The 20,847-nt window shown below is 34.3% G+C and overlaps 2 protein-coding genes across 21 annotated transcripts in view; both read right to left on the minus strand.

Moving 5' to 3' along the window:
• Positions 1-3,449, minus strand: part of IMPG2 (interphotoreceptor matrix proteoglycan 2) — a 137,341-nt gene extending 133,892 nt beyond the window's left edge. The window contains exons 1-2 of one of the 2 annotated variants that reach the window (XM_078352234.1): positions 3,168-3,449; positions 2,466-2,714 (exon numbers count right to left, since the gene is read on the minus strand). In XM_078352234.1, the coding sequence (XP_078208360.1) occupies positions 2,466-2,714; positions 3,168-3,252 (334 nt within the window). In that variant the 5' untranslated portion in view covers positions 3,253-3,449. Of the gene's footprint in view, positions 1-831; positions 2,157-2,465; positions 2,715-3,167 lie in introns of those variants that run through there. The other variant, XM_078352235.1, reaches the window with a different exon arrangement.
• A 4,081-nt stretch (positions 3,450-7,530) lies between these two features.
• SENP7 (SUMO specific peptidase 7) overlaps positions 7,531-20,847 on the minus strand; it is a 221,804-nt gene continuing 208,487 nt past the window's right edge. For all 19 annotated transcript variants that reach the window (XM_078352245.1, XM_078352240.1, XM_078352244.1 and 16 more), the window contains 7 exons: positions 17,192-17,284; positions 16,412-16,536; positions 14,782-14,834; positions 12,740-12,783; positions 12,573-12,641; positions 11,766-11,916; positions 7,531-9,356 (listed from right to left, as the gene is read on the minus strand). In XM_078352245.1, the coding sequence (XP_078208371.1) occupies positions 9,219-9,356; positions 11,766-11,916; positions 12,573-12,641; positions 12,740-12,783; positions 14,782-14,834; positions 16,412-16,536; positions 17,192-17,284 (673 nt within the window). In that variant the 3' untranslated portion in view covers positions 7,531-9,218. The remainder of the gene's footprint in view (positions 9,357-11,765; positions 11,917-12,572; positions 12,642-12,739; positions 12,784-14,781; positions 14,835-16,411; positions 16,537-17,191; positions 17,285-20,847) is intronic.

The following is a 20,847-nucleotide window of genomic DNA, read 5'->3' on the forward strand; positions in this document are numbered from 1 at the left end:
TTTGTTACAACATTGAGCAATTGATACCAAATTCTCTATGAAGGAAAAACTGAGAAAACCATTAGACTAAACTAGCTTGGTAGAAAGAGCTAAGACTTTGAATAACTCCCTCCCTCTAAATTGCAAACATTTGGTGTTAAGGGCATAATACAAATTATCTTTTCAAAATCAAGCAAGACCCATGTTGAAATACTCATTTCTCTCCATTTTTAAAAACGTTAACAAATGAAATATTTATTTTTTACCATGACAGTCACAGCCATCTCAGCTATGACCTTGCTGTGGTGTACCAACCATCTTAACTGTATGACATCCTTTTTCAAGGATCTTATCCATAGCATCTGTATTTTAAAATCAATTATTCTAGGAATCCTTTATATTCACTTTTGTCAGCTTCTTTTTCAACAGTATCTCTTGAAGTTATAAAAACAAGAGCAAAGCAATCAAAAGGTATAACCAAATCCCTTACATGATTGGTCATTTCCTCTTCACTATTTAATCAGCTGCCAAAATATCTATATAGTCTCATTTTAAAATAATATAAAGTATGGTGAGAACCTGTCTCTACTAAAAATACCAAAAAAAAAAAAAAAAACTAGCCAGGCATGGTGGCAAGTGCCTGTAATCCCAGCTACGTGGGAGGCTGAGGCAGAAGAATAGCTTGAACCCAGGAGGCAGAGGTCACAGCGAGCTGAGATCTTGCTGCCACTGTACTCCAGCCTGGGCAACAGAATGAGACGCTGTCTCAAATAAATAAATAATAATATAAAGTAAAAATCCAGGTGGTAGAAATAAAATCTTGATAAATTATTAACTGTCATTCTCATTCACCTTCAGTTCCTTTGTTCTCTTCTCACTGTCTGGAATTTTCCATTTCTGGCATATGCCTTATATCCAAAATGCCAGGTCTATGGACCTCGATTTAAAAAGTAAAAGGAAAGTTTATTGCATAATAATATTTGATAGCTCTCAAATATAAAAAATAAAAAAATATAAAGACACTCATAAAGAGCTGCCAATATAATACACTGTGCTACTTAAACAAACAAAAATATGAAATATATAAATATGTGTAATAGCTGGTATTATTTTAAATTTTCACTGTATTTTTAAAACTTTGATGAGAAAGGAAGAACGGAAGGACAGAAAGAGGAAAATAAAGGAGATAAAGTAGCAGCTCGGACAGAATGTTCATATACTCCAGTGCCTGGAAAATTCAGCCTTAATAAACATTTGTTGAATTAATGAATAAATGCATGAATTAAAAAGCTTAATTTTACAATCACTTCATCATCTATCTCCACCTTGTTTACTAACATCACATCCATATTATGGCTTTTCATTGGCTCTTGAGCAACAAAAAGCAAAGTTTGGGAGTCCTTCAAATGTCTAAGGGACATACTAAGGTCAATTAAGCAATGTTAGTAAATAGATGAGAAATTGAATGAATTTACATAAAAAGGTATGAGATCAAGAATACTCTCTAATTAAAAACAAAATATAATGTGAAAGTTTATTTTGAAAAATCCCATCATTTTAGATGTAAAAAGTTGTATGTGTATCAACCAGAAAGCAACCGGTGTGAATCTGTAGAATAACTAAACTATAAAATATAGAAACTGCTTATATTTTATGTATCTGGTAACTATTAATAAATAGGCAAGCAGGTGAGTACATGTTCATAAATCTGTTTGGTGGGTATACTTAGGCATTCACAATAATGAAGAAGTAAAAAGTAATGTAGCCCAAAACATAAACTGGTATTTTTGAAGGGCTTAAAAAGATTTAAGACATTTCCTCTCTGAATATGTTATTGAAATGAATGAAAGACATCATATTTTGACTGTCCTCATGTGAAAACAGTTTCTTTTTCTTTTTTTTTTTTTTTTTTGAGACGGAGTTTCGCTCTTGTTACCCAGGCTGGAGTGCAATGGCGCGATCTCGGCTCACTGCAACCTCCGCCTCCTGGGTTCAAGCAATTCTCCTGCCTCAGCCTCCCAAGTAGCTGGGCCCAGCTAATTTTTTTGTATTTTTAGTAGAGACGGGGTTTCATCATGTTGACCAGTATGGTCTCGATCTCTTGACCTCGTGATCCACCCGCCTCGGCCTCCCAAAGTGCTGGGATTACAGGCGTGAGCCACCGCGCCCGGCCTAAAACAGTTTCTTACATAACATACCGAAAACCTATGAACTCAAATCAGGGAAGTGTTCTTCCTTTGGTTAAGCGTATGTCATTAAATGATACTATTGCCTTATTTGAAGGGCACTGGGGGAAAAAAACCTCCTCTCTTAATGTAAACTGTTCTCTGACATTACATTAATATTATATTCTTAGCAACAGAAAGGTAGTTTTGGCTCAGTCCTGTCTAAATTATCAGAAATTTTGACTTACAATGTTACCTAACAAATGATTGAACTATGTTTGAATTTCACCATGGAGCTGAAGGATGGGGATGATTGCTTACCTCGAACTTTAAAATACTTCACATGATTTGCCACAGCCTCTGCAACACTTTCATCTGGGCAGATTTTTACTCCATCAGGAAACAGAATAGATCTTCGCCTTCTGAGTAACCGCTGTCTCTCCGTTTCTCTGCGGTCCAGAGGCTGTTTCTTTGGGGTAGCTAGAGAAAGGTCTGTTGATTCTTCAGGCAGGGGAAAAGAAACTGCACTCTTGGGTTCTTGGATGTCCTCTAAAGATAAGTAGGTTTGTGCTACAAAGTGAAAGTATAATCAAGTCTTCTGATAATGAAGATACAGTATAAAAGGTAACAAATAAAGAGAAACTGACACTTGTGCTACATTAGGATTCAGAAGCCTATGCTCAAATCATAGGCGTGCATACCTAAGGAAAAGAGGAGTGAAGCATTCAGTCTTTTTCCATTTAACTCCCACTCCTTTCATTCAAGATTGTTATCGAAATCAAGTAAGTATACATCCAATTCCAAAAAAATAAATAAAAGTAAGGTTTAAACCAGAATTACTGAAGGAGAGGGAAAACCAAAATTATTGGGAACATTTTTAATGGTTTAAATGAAGCAATATCAAAAATTAATAAAGTAGCATTTGATTCAATTTCTTACAGAAATCACATCAAATAATGCTATTTTTAAAGAGAATATACTACAGATATGGAAGGATAAAAACAAATATAGATTTTTAAATACCTGTTAATGATGGAAAGTCTCCTTCTATCAGGACAAATATCAAAATACCCAAAGAAATCTTCCCAAAAAAAGGAAACATAATCATTTGGGCCAAAACCAAAGGAATGAGGAGAGGACAAAACCCTTAACTGAGTGTCCAAATCCCTGAAACTTCCAATAACAAAGAGTTATAGGAAAGACCTAACATTTAAAAATCTATGTTTGAGAATGAACAACCACTTCAAAACCATTATAAATTAGCATAAAGAAAAACGGTTGTCCTTTCAAAGTAGCTCTCACTTCTTTTCTGAAATAACCAGCATGCTATAAAAGCGGGTGAGATAAGCTAATTAGGACAGATGGAGAGAGACAATTTCTTTATTCTAATCTAGCTAGCTAAGCTCTTTACTAACACTCTCCTTGCCTTTAACAAGCAGTCCGTTAAGAATAATGTGTTTCACATATAATTCACTGATTTGTCCAACTTTTCTGAATCTATTAGTTGAAACTGATAAGTCACATGTTCTCTGGGTTTTCCTAGGGACTAAGATATAGAAGCATATAATGTTCAGACTGACTATATCTACCTACTTCAATAATACAGAGCTACATCCAAAACGATCTGAGTCTTTGTAATGAAACTACTTTCTTGCAAATGTCCTTCTTGATAGAAAAAAATCATTTATTTTGTCTCCTTCCTTACCTATAAAATAGAATAGAAATAGTAAGCTTATGGTAGAGCAACTGTGCATATTAAATTAACTAATTAAGTAATTTAATCTTCACATTGCTTAGAACAGTGCCTGGAACATATTAAGCAGTTAACATAAATGATAGCCGTGGGATAACTTTGTTGTTTAATTTGCCAACAAATGTGAGGCCCGGTATGCTTATCTATATAAGGAACTCCTAACCAAGAAAAGATTTTCTCTGCAGATGAAATTCTCTATATTGGAACCGTTTTTTAAATCAAATAAAACTAGCAGAAAGCAATTAATCAGAATCCCTGTGGAAGCTAGGATTTACTATCAAATAGCAATGAAATTATATTTTATTTCATGTTATTGCTGGAAAAGTTCTCTGAAAAAATAAGTGCTTTGTAAAGATCTAAATCACATTTCTCTCAAGAATCCTTGACTAATCGTGTTAGCTAAATCCCTCTCCATGTTATTTTATGCTTTTGGAAAAGCTCAAATATATTTTTTCAATATAGCGTCAAATAAACCACATTTTCAGCCTTTATAAAAGCTAACAAATCTAAATGACCATTAAATACATGTGCACAGTTGCCTTTGCAAAATACTGGGAAGTTCATAAGAAACTTATTTGCCAAATTTATTCTTTGAGTAGGAGAAAAAAGCCGAAAATTGTATTAGCTAAGCCAAAGTTTAGTCTTATGAAAAGTTTCATGTTGTCAATTCAGAACAAGGGACAACTCTTAGGTAACTAATATTAGTTGGAAATTATTCTTTTTGACAGCCTCGACCAAAACGCCAAAAAATCTTCTGAGAATCATAGTAATCTAGAAAGATTGCTGTACTTAGATTGAGAAAACCTGGGCTCAAATCCTGGTTTTTATCACTTAATATTCAATTTTGGTAAATAACCTAAGCTCTTTGAGCTGGTTTGCTCAGCAAATAAATTAGGTGTGATAATCTCTACCTGTGTCACAGGGTCATTGTTAAAAATTATGACATATTAAAGTTCTCTGTAAACTAATGTATTTGTATTACTAGTAAACTTTGTAAACAGTAATTGTCTTATATTGCAGGTGTTCACAAAGTCCAAAGATGTTTCAAGCTTTGAAATTCTATTTTATTCAACCTCCAAAATAAATTTTCCATTAACTTACATTTCAAATAATTGACATAAGTTTCTAAAACATTTATTACATTATGTTCTATAAAATATAATTTATATAATTTCAGAAACCTGTACTTTAAAAAAAAGTGTAAGAAATTCAGCTGGGGGGCCGGGCGCGGTGGCTCAAGCCTGTAATCCCAGCACTTTGGGAGGCTGAGGCGGGTGGATCACGAGGTCAACAGATCGAGACCATCCTGGTCAACATGGTGAAACCCCGTCTCTACTAAAAATACAAAAAATTAGCTGGGCGTGGTGGCGCGAGCCTGTAATCCCAGCTACTCGGGAGGCTGAGGCAGGAGAATTGCCTGAACCCAGGAGGCCGAGGTAGCGGTGAGCCGAGATCGCGCCATTGCACTCCAGCCTGGGTAACAAGAGCGAAACTCCGTCTCAAAAAAAAAAAAGAAATTCAGCTGGGTTCATTTGTTTCTAAATATGGTCATTTCTCAAATTCAACTTCACTTGACCTTTTTTGGATTTATAACTTTTAACTGCATCACTCTTCGAATAACTGCATCTATGATACAAAGCAGGAGGTGATAGCCGTTATAAGTTTGCATCATAGGAATCCAAAAGCAAGAGTAACTCTAACTAGTAAAAGCAAGGGGCGGGGCTGGGAAGCAGGGAGCAGGTATTTCAGCTGGGCCTTGAATGGCCTACTTGGCATTTCAGTATTTCAGTGGGCAGAGGTAGGGATTGTTAGTGGGAAGAACTAAGAATTAGGAACGAAATCCCCAGTCGTGATCTGTAAGGTAGAAAAGTATACTGTTTATACAGAATATAGGAAGAGAGTTGCTAGAGCAGCATAGGAGAATACAGCAAATAGGTTGGGAATGAAGGCTGAAAAGGTTGAGATTATGGAATACCTTGAAAGTTTTAGCAGGAATTTTGGATTTTTACTGACAGATGAAGCAGATTTGTTCTATGCTCTAATGTTTAATTACTCAGAAAAAAAAATATTCCTTGAGTTTGTATTTAAGGGGATTCTTTTTAGGTAATATTTCAAAATCTCATAGGATGGTACTTGAACCTTTTTTGGTTCAAGAAATGTCCCAAGTCATAAGCATAGGAGATATTATATATGAGAAACTATATATATATATTATATATAAACTAAACATATTATATATGAGAAACTAAACATAAAACTCTGTGCTCTAGAGACAACCAATACAGATTCCTTCATCCAAACTTAATTACAAATCATTTGTTGACTCAACGAAATTGTCTGAGTGTTGAGACAACTGTATGCTACTAACATACGTAATCAGGAAATGGAAAAATGTTTCCAGTCTTTGAGGAGCTTGCAGTCTAAAGAGAAAAACATGTATACAAATAATATTTGAAAAGTAATTAGAGAAGTAGATACAAACTGTTGCAGGGCAGCAGGAAAGGGAATGAAGTATTGTTTGAATAGGTGGAGGCGTAGTAACATTTGTGTTCAATTTTGAAAAAATAAAGTCCACAAGAATTGGTGAAAAGGGATGGAGGGACAATGTCACAACACCCACTCCACACAAGCATCTTTAGACTTGGGTTCAAAGTGACATTCACACTCATGGGACAAAACATGGCTCCAGGCTTACTTTGTAGAAAATTACAGCACAGGAAACAGTGTTATAATTTCAAGTAAAGTACATCTTCATCTGGAGTCTTTATAGGAGTCCTGACTGATTTTTTCAGCCCCCAAGAAGGATGCACTAAGTTGTAACAGAAGAGACCACCTGGGTGGGAGCAGGCCGCAGAAGCCTCATACACACAGAACCGTGGCTTTTAACAATGCATGGGCAAAGTTTCCAGATTTCCATAGGGACAAGCTTAGTTACAAGAGACTGCAAAGGGAAGAACCTAAACACATGAGTGAATAATTTTATACAACTGCAAAAGTAGAGGACAATGGAAAGATGAAAACAGAATACAGGCTAGAACAAGATAAAGGATGAGATCTCTATGCCAAGTCGAAACCCCTTTTTCCTCTTGCCATAAAATAAAAGAAGTTGATTTCAAAAGGTTATTAAATTTTTTTAAAGTCGTAATTAGGTGACTGGATATGATTTATATAGTAACTTCTTTTTTTACATCCCAAGAGCTGTAAAGTTTAAATAATACTATCTTCTCTAGGAAGGCTTGCTCTGTTCACTAACGACCCTCTCACTACCTCTCTACCTCCTCTCACTCACACACACACACACACACACACACACACACCTCTCTAGCTGAGCTCCTTCCTGCATTCCCAAAGAAACCCTATGGTTGTTCTTACCAGAGAATATTTTAAATGTTCACATGTCCATAAATGACTCAGGAACAAAAGCTGTCATTCATGTCTTGCGCCTAGCAAAATGCCTGCCAGTATATGTTAAATAATTTCCCTGAACTGAAATGACACTCAAACTATATGCTTAATAAAATATGAAGAAAATTAATGTAAGCATCAATTTCATGATATGCACAGAGCAGCATGCAATTGGAAATTTATTTTTAATGGTAGATCATGTTTCTTAAGAAAAAAATTACACCTCAATTTAATGAACTGGAAATATGTTTAATATAAAACATTGATATCCTCAAAGCATTATTTGCACATTAATTTAGGAAAAATGAATTTAAACAATCTTCAAAAGACGATAAAGAACAGTGGTATCTTTGAAGAACATACAAACAAAAACGTTAAGAAATCACAAGATGTCTTATACACTTGCTTTCCCAAAATTAGATGTATAAAACAACAGTCACCTTTAAAAGTGCTCCCCGAACACACACAAATTGGGAATGAAAATATGTAATTATAGCCATCTTTATATGAAATCTCCAAAAGACAAATATCTTTGTAATAATATAAAGATAGTGATAAAATCAACAAAAGCTAAGGATACTGAGGCTTAAATGACCACCTCAATTCACATGATTTTGAAACAAAATGTTCAGACTTTCTAGCTTTATCTAAAATTGCCTTTGCTTCACTGCTTTACATAGTTATAATGTAAATCCAAGGGACGCTTAAAACAGAAGATTAAAATAATATTGTTAAAAAACATTTTTCTTATCTGAGAAAATACAATATAATTATATCTTCCTCAAAATATTCCTGATAACATTAGAAAGTTCTGAAGTGTTTAATCATATATAATGCCACCATCATCACGTGAATTCAGAACTGTTACCTGAATATTTAATAAAAAATTAAGCTCCATGAGCATCATAGGTCTCTGAAAACTACAGTTTAAAAATATAAAAGCAATGAGAGCAATCTGGCTTTGCAGATGAATACTGGGTAAACTGAACTATAAAATTATATATTTAATTCTAACCATTAATAAATAGAACTGAGGGTTTTCTTTGTTAAAGTTACGAGGACACTAATTTTATCTTCTATATTACAGAAACTATACATAGATTCAATGATAATGAAACATGTGAATATTTATATAACTATACCTCAAATAAACTAAGTTGAGCTACATGTATAATTTGTTTAAAACTATTTTGGACAGCTGAAATTTTTTGTTTTAGATTTTACCCTGAACAAATGAACTAAATTATACCCACATATGACATCAGAAGAAATAAAAAAAAAAATAGAGCAGAGTAATTGCATTTAGCAATTGAGAGTAATAAGCTGCACCTTAAAAGAGCGAATTTTTATCATCTTCTTACATTATGAACGTCTTTTTGTTACATACAGAAGGGATGCCGTAAATGGCATTTTCTGAAGCCTTGATACTAAGTTATTTTTTTAAAAAAATACACAGTATTCATACTGCATGCTTGAGCTGCAAAGAATAGAATTACAATATGATGTGACTTGTCAACAAATTTGACAAGCACTGGGGCTGGCACCAGGGAGGCTTTAACTCCCCTCAACACCCAGTCATGTGGAAGTACAGATCACATAAGTTTTATTATCTACAAAAACATTCCCACATTACATATACTATTGCATAATCCAAGCATATTTACTCAGAAAAATATGAAATATTTATAAAATTTTAATTTATATCTAATAAGTTTATCTATATCACCCCCATTCCCACTCCCTCTATGAGACTGCAACAATTCTAATAATATATCTTATGTATTTTAAATAATGTTCCAATGACTTATAAAACTACAGCAAGTTATTTTCTTCTCTGTGAGCTGGCTAACACAAATGCTGGTAAGAGGCTTTCCAGTAATCTTAGAGAACATCTGTGTCATGTCTGTACAGATTAACTAGCTACTGCTGCCCTTCTGTTGCTGTAAATGAAGTTTTAAGATGAGCTCTCGAATATCTTCCCGTTTGGTCTTTATTACATGACGAGGAAACCATTTCTCCAAATGAATTGGAAGTTCAAAGTTAACAATAGGATCCTAATGAGAGAAAAGAAAGAGTGCAATCAGTTTGGCAACATAATTTCAAATTGGTTTTAATTTCATTTTTACAAGAAATGAGAAATTGCTAACTTTTTTAAAACAACAATTTTATTAAGATATAATGCAATTCACCAATAGCATACCATTAAGCATTTTTTATTATATTCACAGTGTAACCATTCCGCAATCAATTTTAGAACATTTGTATCAAATTGTTAACTTTTAAACATCAAAATTAAATACTCTGTTCTGCTACAGTGTTATGTTTAAATGGATTAGCACAAACAGAATTGGTAAACAGCCAGTGATTCAGAAAATGAAGTTGGTTTTATCACAATTTTTCCCAACATGTTAAGACTTTGAAACTATTACAGAGAAAGCCTTAGTAGTAAATGAAAAATCTCAGTTTAAAAATGTAAAATCCTGCAAAGTGCTTTCTTTCAGTGCAAGAAATAGTTGATTTGATGGCTTCAAGAATCACTATCATTTCAATTATGTTATGCAAACAGGAAATTGCAAAGGAAGTTACCTCTGTGTTTAAAAAAAACATTTGTGGATAAGGCTCACTTTAGCACATGTTTATAAACTTCATGGAATTATTAGAAGCCAGATGGAAGAAGGACTTACATCTTAAAGGAGGAATTAAGAGCCCAAGGATGTAAGGCTGAAAGGATCTACTGACTATGAGTCCAGGAGCAAATGGTAGTGGAGATTTACTGTGCAAATTTTTTTATTAGAAGTAATATTATTTTTATTAGGGCTTAATTACAAACCAAGTCCCATAGGTTTTGGGTGTTCTGCCTTAAGCTCATGCTTTAAACTTAAGCTATCTTATATATTAGTGCATCAAATTTGCAAAACACAAGTCTTAGATTTTTTAGGGTTTTCCCAGGAATCTTATATGGTGTTTCATCCTGTATTCGATGTAAATTCTACTGACTGGGCTATATAAAGCAGAGTTATGTAACAAACCCGTAATATGTTATGTAATCAGGCAATGTGAATATTCAAAACACAAAATCAAATCTATTTGGAAAGGGTATGAGAGGGCCAAAACCTAACACCCTATGATGAAGCTCTAGTGTGGAATAGAAAAAGGGAGGAAAAAACCCCAACATAATAGATATATAATGATTTCCAAAATTTATACTATCTTTTACTATATATTATCCTTCCTCTCTAATATTAAAGATACCAGAAAGTTGTAGCTGCATACTATAACCCTCATGCTTTCAAAGTACCATTAAGCATCCTCCAAGCAGACTTCTAGTCAAAAACATCCTGCTACTAGACTCATCTTCATACATTATAACAGCAATGACTAAAATAACAAGCTGACAGTTCAAAAAGCAAAGAGTGATTCCTTGCTATTTAAAATTTCATCTTTAATACTGCTACAGTCCTACAAAGTCTGTGAGCTAGAAAATAACAGTCATGTTTGTCATTGTACTTCTCCAGTTACAGTTTTATGAGCTTCTTGAAGAAACAGGTCTTTTCATTTTAGAAAATTTTCTTTAAAATACTGTCTCGGCCCTATTCTCTTTCTCTCCAATCTTTCTGGGACTCCAGTAACATGTAAATTATGCCTTTTGACTGTTTCATATTTGTCTCTTAAGCTCTGTTCTCTTCTCATCTTTACATTCTTTTTTGTCTCTGGGCTATAGCTCGATGTTTTCTATTGTCCTTCCTTTAAGTTCACTAACCCTATCTTCTACTGTATTTAGCCTTCTATTAAACCCATCCAATATGTTCTTAATTTCAGATATATCATTACACATCTTCAGCTTCAGAATGTCCATTTGTTTTTTGTTTTTGGTATACTCCATGTCTTCATCCATTTTGTTTCATCTTTGGCTTTATTTTCTCTAATCTATTAATCAAATCATTTTAAAGTTCTTATCTGCTAATTACAGTATCTGCATCACCTGTGTGTGTTTTTTTTTTTAATCTTGATTACATGTAACATTTGCCTGCCTCTTTGCTTGCACAGTGATACATTCTGGCTGTGCTCCCACCCAAATCTCATCCTATAATCCTCACTGTCGTGAGAGGGACCTGGTGGGAGGTAACTGAATCATGGAGGTGGTTCCCCCCATGCTATTCTCATGATAGTAAGTTCTCATGAGATCTGGTTTTATAAGGGGCTTCCCCCTTCACTCAGCTCTCATTCTTCTCCTTGCCGCCGTCATGTGAAAACGGACATGTTCGTTTCCCTTCCACCATGATCATAAGTCTCCCAAGGCCTCCCCAGCCATGCTGAACTGTGAGTCAATTAAACCGCTTTCCTTTATAAATTACCCAGTCTCTGGTCTTTATTAGCAGCAGGAGAACAGACTATTATGCCCATTAACTTGTGACTGCATGGTAGTAAGTTTGAATTTAAAACTTATCTATATCTTCACATACCTTGAAGAAGCTTTCCACATACTGCAGTAAATATACTCCACAGTCACTGCTGTTGTCCTGTTTAGGAACTTTAGGGCACAGATCCACCATGTTTGTTTTGCTGAATTCACGATGAGTTTTTAGTTTAACTTCCCACTCTACCTCTAAATACCTGCAATAATCAACAGATAGAGTGCCTAAAGTTGAAATCTCTTGATCAGTAATCAACATTTTCACAAAGGCAGAAAAACATTTGTTGCTAGATGTGCTGTGAAGCCAAATTTCCAGACTGAATTTACCAATGCAACCTATATTTTATGAGCCTTCATGAGTGCTACTTTAAAGAAAATATGTAATGTGATTTTCAAACTAAAAGCTAAACTTGTTTCAACAACTCAGCTTTCACAACTCAACAAAGAAATCAGTTTAAAAGTTTCATCATTAGTTTTTTCCAAGTACTATAGTAAATTACAAAATTACATATACATACATACATATATACATACATACACACAATGATACAAATGTGGAAGAATTCTTATTTTTTTCTAAAGTGGTATTTTTGATACTGAATACAATGCTTCTTTGTAAAACTATGTTTTTTGTTCAATTATGAATACAAATTCTGAATTTACCTTTGATCTAATCCTTTAGAAATATTAAAACTTGAATATTAACAGAAGATATTTATTATTGATTAAATGTATAGGCTTGTTTAAATAGATAATAAAATATAATTCTTGATATCTTTTCAATAATTCTTACGGTAACTTCAAAATTACTAAGGTTTTAGATAACAGACTGAATGGTAAAATTCTCATTACTTACTCTCGTAAATTCTGAACTGTGTTTTGTATAGAAGCAGCTTTCAAGGAGTCTAGTATAAGAATACATGGCCTGTGAAAAGCAAAGGACAAAATCCAGATTTATATACTGTGTACCAAGTATATCTAAATACCTGAAAAAGCTCTATTATTATTATAGTATGTACTTACCTTTTACACATTTTCTTTGGTACTGACATATTCGACTCGGTACTCTGAAATAACAGAAATTTTTATGACTGCAATTAAAGCTATTTTGAATAACTTACTATTCAGTTAGTACTTTAAAGTGTTTCAAACTTTGAAATTAAAATTTCAAATAATAGTTATCTTCATCATCTAAAGTGAACTAACTTCATTTTCCATGAATTTATTGCTTTATTTTATTATACAGGTAAAATGGTAGGTTATATACTTTTACAGGTGGTCTCTAGTAGTTAAGGAGTTTTAGCTTGTCCTAAAAACCAATCTGGAACTTTAATTACTTCCATTCCAAGTTATGATCTTAAGCAAAGATTAACAAGTTAATTTAACGTGTCTTTACATACATTCTCTAATTCAATTCATGATGTCAGTAGAGACACATTTCTTCTCTTTGAAGTACAAGATGCAGAACATTAATCTATATTAAGGGAAAAGGAATGGGGAATTTTGTTTTGTTCATGTTGTTTGTTTTCTTCCAAGTTTGAGAAACCACAGATCAAACTTAAACAGATTTATTTAATGCAGACCTTCTCAGTGCCTTTATTATTTTAATATACACAATAGCCCTCTAAGACAGAAAGAGTACACAAAGTTTGCCCAACTTAATTGACCTTAGAATCTTGCTCATCATGAACTGCGTCTTAGAATGAATATTCCAAGAAACTCAATTTGAGAAATCTGGTAGGGCCGGGCGCAGTGGCTCACGCCTGTAATCTCATCACTTTGGGAGGCCGAGGCAGGTGGATCACGAGGTCAAGAGATAGAGATCATCCTGGTCAACATGGTGAAACCCCATCTCTACTAAAAATACAGAAAATTAGCTGGGCATGGTGGTGCATGCCTGTAATCCCAGCTACTCAGGAGGCTGAGGCAGGAGAATTGCCTGAACCCAGGAGGCAGAGGTTGCGGTGAGCCGATATTGCGCCATTGCACTCCAGCCTGGGTAACAAAAGCGAAACTCCGTCTCAAAAAAAAAAAAAAAAAAAGGAAAGAAAAAAAAAAAAGAGAAATCTGGTTCTAGAGGCAAGAAGGAATGGTCCTATTCTGCCACTGTGAGCAAAGAAATCTTCCTTTATAAGAAGTGACGCTTAGTACCAGTGACGGTAAATACATAGGACTATGTCAGGGACTCTGCTGCTATTTGTACATACAAAAAAAAAAAAAAAACAGATCCTTAAGTGGCAATCTTAATCAATTAGAACACTGAACCTAGACTATGCAGATCAGTTTGGAGCTCCAAATAAAGAAGAGTTAATGAACTAAGGAGTTATATGGATTCACTCTGAGTTCACTTTGAATGATTTTTACCAGAACTTCCTGGCTGGGCGTGGTGGCTTATGCCTCTAGTCCCAGCACTTTGGGAGGCCAAGGCTGGTAGATCACCTGAGGTCAGGAGTTCAAGACAAGTCTGGCCAACATAGTGAAACCCCATCTCTACTAAAAAAAAAAAAAAAAAAAATACAAAACTTAGCCAGGTACGGTGGTGGGCACCTGTAATCCCAGCTACTCGAGAGGCTGAGGCAGGAGAATCACTTGAACCTAGGAGGGGGAGGTTGCAGTGAGCTCAGATCACATAACTGCACTCCAGCCTGGGCAACAGCAAGACTCCATCACAAGGAAGGACGGAAGGAAGGAAGGAAGGAAGGAAGGGAGGGAGGGAGGGAGGGAGGGAGGCCCTACAATATGCTTAAGATTATTAATTACCTAAGTTCAACAAGTTACTGACAAAATAAAGAATAAAAATAAATCTGATCCTTAGAAATTAAAAGAGTAGTTAACAAAGATGAACATCAGATAAACTACTAAATAACTTAGTTAAAGCAAGCTAAACAGATACAAGAATAACTTATCTTGTTCTCTTCCCCAGCCCAACAAAAACTGTCAAAAATCCTAAAGCAAATAATCTAATGATGTGCCAGCATAGTCCACCTAGCTATGCTCTATTTTATAGATAACATTATTATATTCATGATTTTTCCTTCCTTCCCATCTGTAAAGAACACACTTACTTGGGAATCCTCTGCACTCAAAGACAGTGTCGAAGTGGGATGTAGATCATTATCTAGTTAGAAATAATTAAGCAATTGTAAGTGTTTATTGTATGTTTTTATACTGGTAACTTAGATAAGCTTAAAATTATAACTTTTATGCAGTTACTGGATGCACAGTTAAAATACCTGAGATCTATTTAATTTTTTTCACAACACATTATAAATAAAATTCAATCAACAGATAGTTAAAACTGACAATGGTTGGCTCTTATCAAACAACAAGTAAACCCCACAGCCATGATCTCAAATACTAGTTAGCTAGGCAAATTCCCTATAAAAAGACAATCTTAAAGACAGCTCATTAATCAAAATGTCTGCTGTTTAATGCAGAAGGTAGTTAATTTGCCTAATAATGGTGCTTCTAACTATGACCACAGAGTGTTGTGGAAGTACATATATGAGGCTTAAGAGGTTTCAAGATAATTAAACCTATCAGTTGCTTCATCAGTTTATCTTTTTCCCCATGTAGGTTTTGGCCAGTATTCATGGTAATGGCTATTTTTCATTTGGCGTACTGTTTAGGCTACAGCTATAAAACATTTAATTTTGTTATTTTTCTTCTCAAAGCAAGTAGGCTTATTTACTTTAGATTTTGGCTTGTAGGAAAACTCATGGAAGAATTACAAAAGATCCTATATTACCTAGCCAAATTAATAGAGTCTACAAGAAATTACATTAAGTAAAAATGGGGGATTTCAAGCTATGCCTAGAGATCTACAGCATGAATTCTTAGTCATGTTAGCAAAGCTAGTGTATTTTTTTAAATGTTATAATATTATTAATTAGCTAGATTTTGTCACTCCATAATGTATATATATTTCAAAACATCATGTTGTAGCCACATGTGGTGTAATCCCAATACTTCGAGAGCCTGAGGTGGGAGGACTGCTTGAGGCCAGGAGTTCCAGACCCACCTGGGCAACTTAGTGAGATCCTGTCTTTACAAAAAAAAAATTTTTAATGAGCCAGGTATGGTGGTACACCCTTGTGGAGGATCACCTGAGTCCAAGAGTTCAAGGTTACAGTTAGCTATGATCGAGCCACTGCAGTACACCAAGACTCTGTCTCTTTAAAAAAAAAAAAAAAAAAGGATGTTGTACATAGTAAATATGTGCAATTTTACCTGTGAATTTTTTTAAGTTAAAACAAGCAAAAAATGCCAACAGAAATAATAATAATACATGAAAATAAACATAAAATTTAGGGCGGTGGTTACTTCTGGATTAAAGAAAGAAACGGGAGTGGTCACAGAGGAGATGATTATTCTACGGAAAAGTTTTAACTTCTTAATCGAGATGAAATGGGTACTGATGCTGATATTATACTTTTTTTATATGTTTGAAATATTTCATAATAAAATAATTAGTATTTTAAGTGCTATAATAAAACTTGATACAACAGTACAACTTCAGAATTACATTTTGTCTATAATGAGGCTATCATCAATGTTTCAGGTTTTTTTAATTCTTCCGGCTAGGTAGGTTCAATGATAATCAATAACTATACTACCTTTAACTTCATTTGTTCCCTGTAACCATTATATTACTGTCATCGTTATTAAAAACACGATCTACGTTAAGGATGTCACCTATTGTTTTGTTGTCATGTTGGGCCTGCTGAGCCTGGGACTGATGGGATACAGTTTGTGGAAAATCTTCATACACAACTTCTTCTAACCACGGAAAACAAATGACTGCGAGATACCAGTGAGACCTGTTGAAAAGAACTACAGTCTTAATACCATGCAAAGTCTGAACAATGTAGAATCTCTTCCACAGATACATTTTGAGAAAGTGGGCATAATATTCCATGTTAATTTTGAAGACATCCACTATAATATGTCACTATAATAGAGACAATACATACCAAAACTAATTAAATATCCAGAGTTACCAAGGCATAAGTAATGCTATTTAGAGTAACATCTGAGTAATTCAAACTTATTTACTTTCAGACAAGTGTTTCCTATTAAGAATTTGCCTTAATAAATAGACTCATAGCATTACCTTATTCGTGTTGGTGTTTGAAGAGTTTGTTTTCTTAAGTATTTGAAGATTCACCCAAAAATATTTTTATTTTTTATTTAGAAAATTTTTTCTTAAATCCAAACAAAAAAAAATTCAATGTCTCAGTCATGATAGTCTTGTGGTCATTTGTAATTTTTTCACAACCTTTACAACATGACCATTGTCAAACCAAAATCCAAGATACAGAATTCACTGTCTTAGCTACTTTTATTTAAAAAAATTAAAATAATACTTGAAATGTATGTGCCCATAATTTTTACTGATTGTGAATCTAAAAATACCACAAAATATTTTTTTCTGAATTCTTTCCAATATGTTTTTAAATAATCTGAAATACTTACGACTCATTTACAGGTACAAAGATGTAATCTTTATTAAAAATGTTTATGTGACGAGTCCAAGTTCTTACTCTTTTATGTCTTCTCTGTGCCATTCTGAGAATATGAAAGATAGATTTGATATATCAGATATTTTTAAGATAAGGACTTCAAGAGGCATTTTTATATGCTGAAATATCTTAGATTTAGTTTAACTATCTTCTTTAAGATATATCATACTTAATACATTATAAATATCTCCCCTTATAGTATCTCCTGGTTATTCTTAAATTTAATAACTATAACCAATAATGAAATGGACAGATAAAAGGCAGGAATTTATTAAATGCTTTTTAGATTCCAAAGGTGGCTCAGCAACTTAGTACAAACACAGTTAAATCTATTTATTTTGCTTAGCTCCAACTGGGCATGATATAAAACACTGTCATTAAATCTGAACAGAATTCTCCAACTGTTATGTCTGTGATTAGGGAGGTTTTAAAACTCAATGGGCTGAGTGTGGTAACTCATGCCTGTGAATCCAGCTACTTGGGATGCTAAGGATCACTTGAGATCAGGAGTTGAAAGCTAGCCTGGGCAACATAGTGAGACTCCTGTCACTAAAAATATAAAGAAAATTAGCCAGGGTGGTGACACACACCAATAGTCAGTCCCAGCTACTCAGGAGGCTTGCTTAATCTCAGGAGTTTGAGGCTATGATCACACTGGTGCACTCTAGCCTATGTAACAAAGCAAGACCCTATCTCTAAAAAATAATCCGTTAATTTAATTTAATTAAAAATCTTAATGGAGGAGGAAATATGAGGCTTTTATTCTTAGATTTTTAAAAAAAAAATTCATCTCCCTTCCTTTCAGACATAAGGAAACGAAACTACAGGATGACATTAAATGTACCCACCACTCATCCATCTTTCCTTTCTTCAACAAATATTTCTTAGGTTCAACAAATATTTATTAGGTTCCTAAAAACAAATAATAAAACTCACTTACACTGCTCTAGAAGTATTCATAATCTAACAAGGGCAGAAAAAATTATAACAAATAACCAGAACGTGTCATAAGAGGTACAAAGGAATTATGGTAAAGCAGCAGTCCCCAACCGTTTTGGCACCAGGGATCAACTCTGCAGAAGACAATTGTTCCAGGGACAGGGCTGGGGGGATGGTTTCAGGATGTAACTGTTCCACCTCAGATCATCAGGCATTAGTTAGATTCTCATAAGGAGCGCACAACCTAGATCCCTCACATGCACTGCTCACAATACGGTTCATGCTCCTGTGAGAATCTAATGCTGCCACTGATCTGACAGGAGGCAGAGCTCAGGTGGTAATGCTCGCTCACCTGCTGCTCGCTTCCTGCTGTGCTGTCTGGTTCCTAACAGGCCATGAACTGGTACCAGCCTGCAGCCCAGGGGTTGGGGATCCCTTTGTTAAAGCATCTAAGACAGCCACCTTGAACAGGGTTGGCTTGCACACATACAAATACTACTTTCTTTTCTTTACCTAATCAGGGGAGCTAAGGAAGAAAGATATAAAACCAAGTTTGGCTGCCAAAAAAAAAAGGTTTTAGGAAGGAATAAAATGACATTTAACAGGGGGATAAAGGTGGTATGTGACTTCTGGCTTAGTCCCTTGGATGAAACTCTTATTGCAGAAGAAAAAGCAAACCATTAATTTCTTATATAATTTTTAACAAGTAATATAGGAAACTGAAATCGTTGCCCCATCTTGTTCATCTAAATAATACCTAACCAAAACCATATGGGTAAACATTAGGAGTAACATAGGATTGAGAATGAGCTAGAAGATGTGACAGCAATTAGACACTATGTGGAAGACTAACCATATAAAAAAATCAAAGTCACATGTTTATTGAATTTTCTCATTTCAGAAGGACCCAACCATTACAATGACTATAAACAATTACTTTCAACTAGTATGTAATCTGTTAATCTGTTTTCTATTTGAAAATCTTAAGGATAGACATCTGGTTTTATGTTTATGTTGATATTTGGCAGATTTCTGGATTATGCTAACCTTATTTGATTGAGAATACATTAGACATAGAATGAGGCAAGGAGGATTGGAGAAAATATGAGGGCCAAACATTATCTCTTATTCTCAGTTCCTGTGTAGAAAATTCTCAACTAAATGTTTAACAGTTCTTTCAGTAATCATTAATAGGCACTATTATCATCTCGTATTTTTAGTTCCTACTATGTGCCAAGCACTGGGCAAGGCACTGGGGATAGAGTGGAAAATAAGACAAAGTCCCTAACTTCATGTAGCTTCAAATGAGAAACAGAAAATGAAGCAGCAAACAAACAAAATGATTAGAGATCGTGCTGTGAAACAAATTTTTTAAATTCCAGGATAAGTTGTTTCAGGCAGAAAATAGGAAAGAGTTTAGCATATTTGAAAATGGAAAAGAGGTAGGCTGAACTTTAGTATGGAAACAAAAGGAAACAATGTTATGAGATGAGTTTTAAGGAGAGGGAAAGAAGTCAGATCTTGCATGATCTCATAAAGCAGGTAAGGAGTCTGCAGCTTCCCAACACTAGTGGTTTGAGCCTTTTGTTGCGGATTTATTGGCCATTTGAATTCATATCTCTTGCTGCTCTGATGACTTTTAAAAACTGATTTATAGGGATTCTTTCTGTAAACACTAATGCTTAGTCTGATATATCAAATTGTGTGAATACTTAACAGACCAAGAATTAGCATTCACACATTGTGTGTGTGTGTGTGTGTGTGTGTGTGTGTGTGTGTGTGTGTGTGTTGTATCTAGTATCTTATCCATCTTACCCTAGAGGATGCCACTCATGTGACTTGGTTTTTATTATGTATATAACAATAAGGTACATGTCTATTAAAAAAAAAAACTTAGTAATACAGCAGAATCTATCTACTTGCATTTCCTTAGCTGGAAGGTGGGTATACAAAATTCACAATCTCTACATTGAATAATCTTAAAATAAAACATGAGATTAAGTGCATGGTACAAATCATTAAATTCTGCATACATAAAACAGAAAAGGAGGGCATCAGAAATGTTATCTAATGTGTTTAATAAATCTTCCCCTTCCATATATCCCTCTCCACTAGCCCTGATTATCAAAAATATTTTCAAATTGTGGTTTTCTCCTTAATTGATCCTGGCAGGTCTGTCCATCAGACTAATTCCAAACCTACAAAGCCACTTAAAATAGAGCTGACCGTACATCCCAGTTTGTCTAGGAAAGCCCTAATATGTACACACTCACTGCCTAGTGCACCCACTAACAGAGCCTCCTGTTATTCTCACAAGCATCCCAATTTAGACCAGAAATTATATAGTCACGACACTATGAATAACAGAAAGAGTTAAACCTTGAAACTGGAAAGCTATATCCAATGTGGGAAAACTTACATAACTTCTCTAAGCGTCAATTAATAAAGACAATGACAAGAATACTATAGAATCAAATAACTTTATGTTCACTGTCTTAGTTCCTGACAGGCGCACAATAAATATTAATTAGTCTTCCTATTCCCACCTTCTTTCTCCAACAATATATCCAATTCAAGCAGTTTATCCATTAATCCTCTTCTAACTTGTTTATTATTCCTATTATTTTAATAAGATAAAACAAACTCTCACAGCCATTTTTTTAAAGCAGC

Source organism: Callithrix jacchus, chromosome 15 (assembly GCF_049354715.1).
Source record: "Callithrix jacchus isolate 240 chromosome 15, calJac240_pri, whole genome shotgun sequence".
Taxonomy (NCBI): Eukaryota; Metazoa; Chordata; class Mammalia; order Primates; family Cebidae; genus Callithrix; species Callithrix jacchus.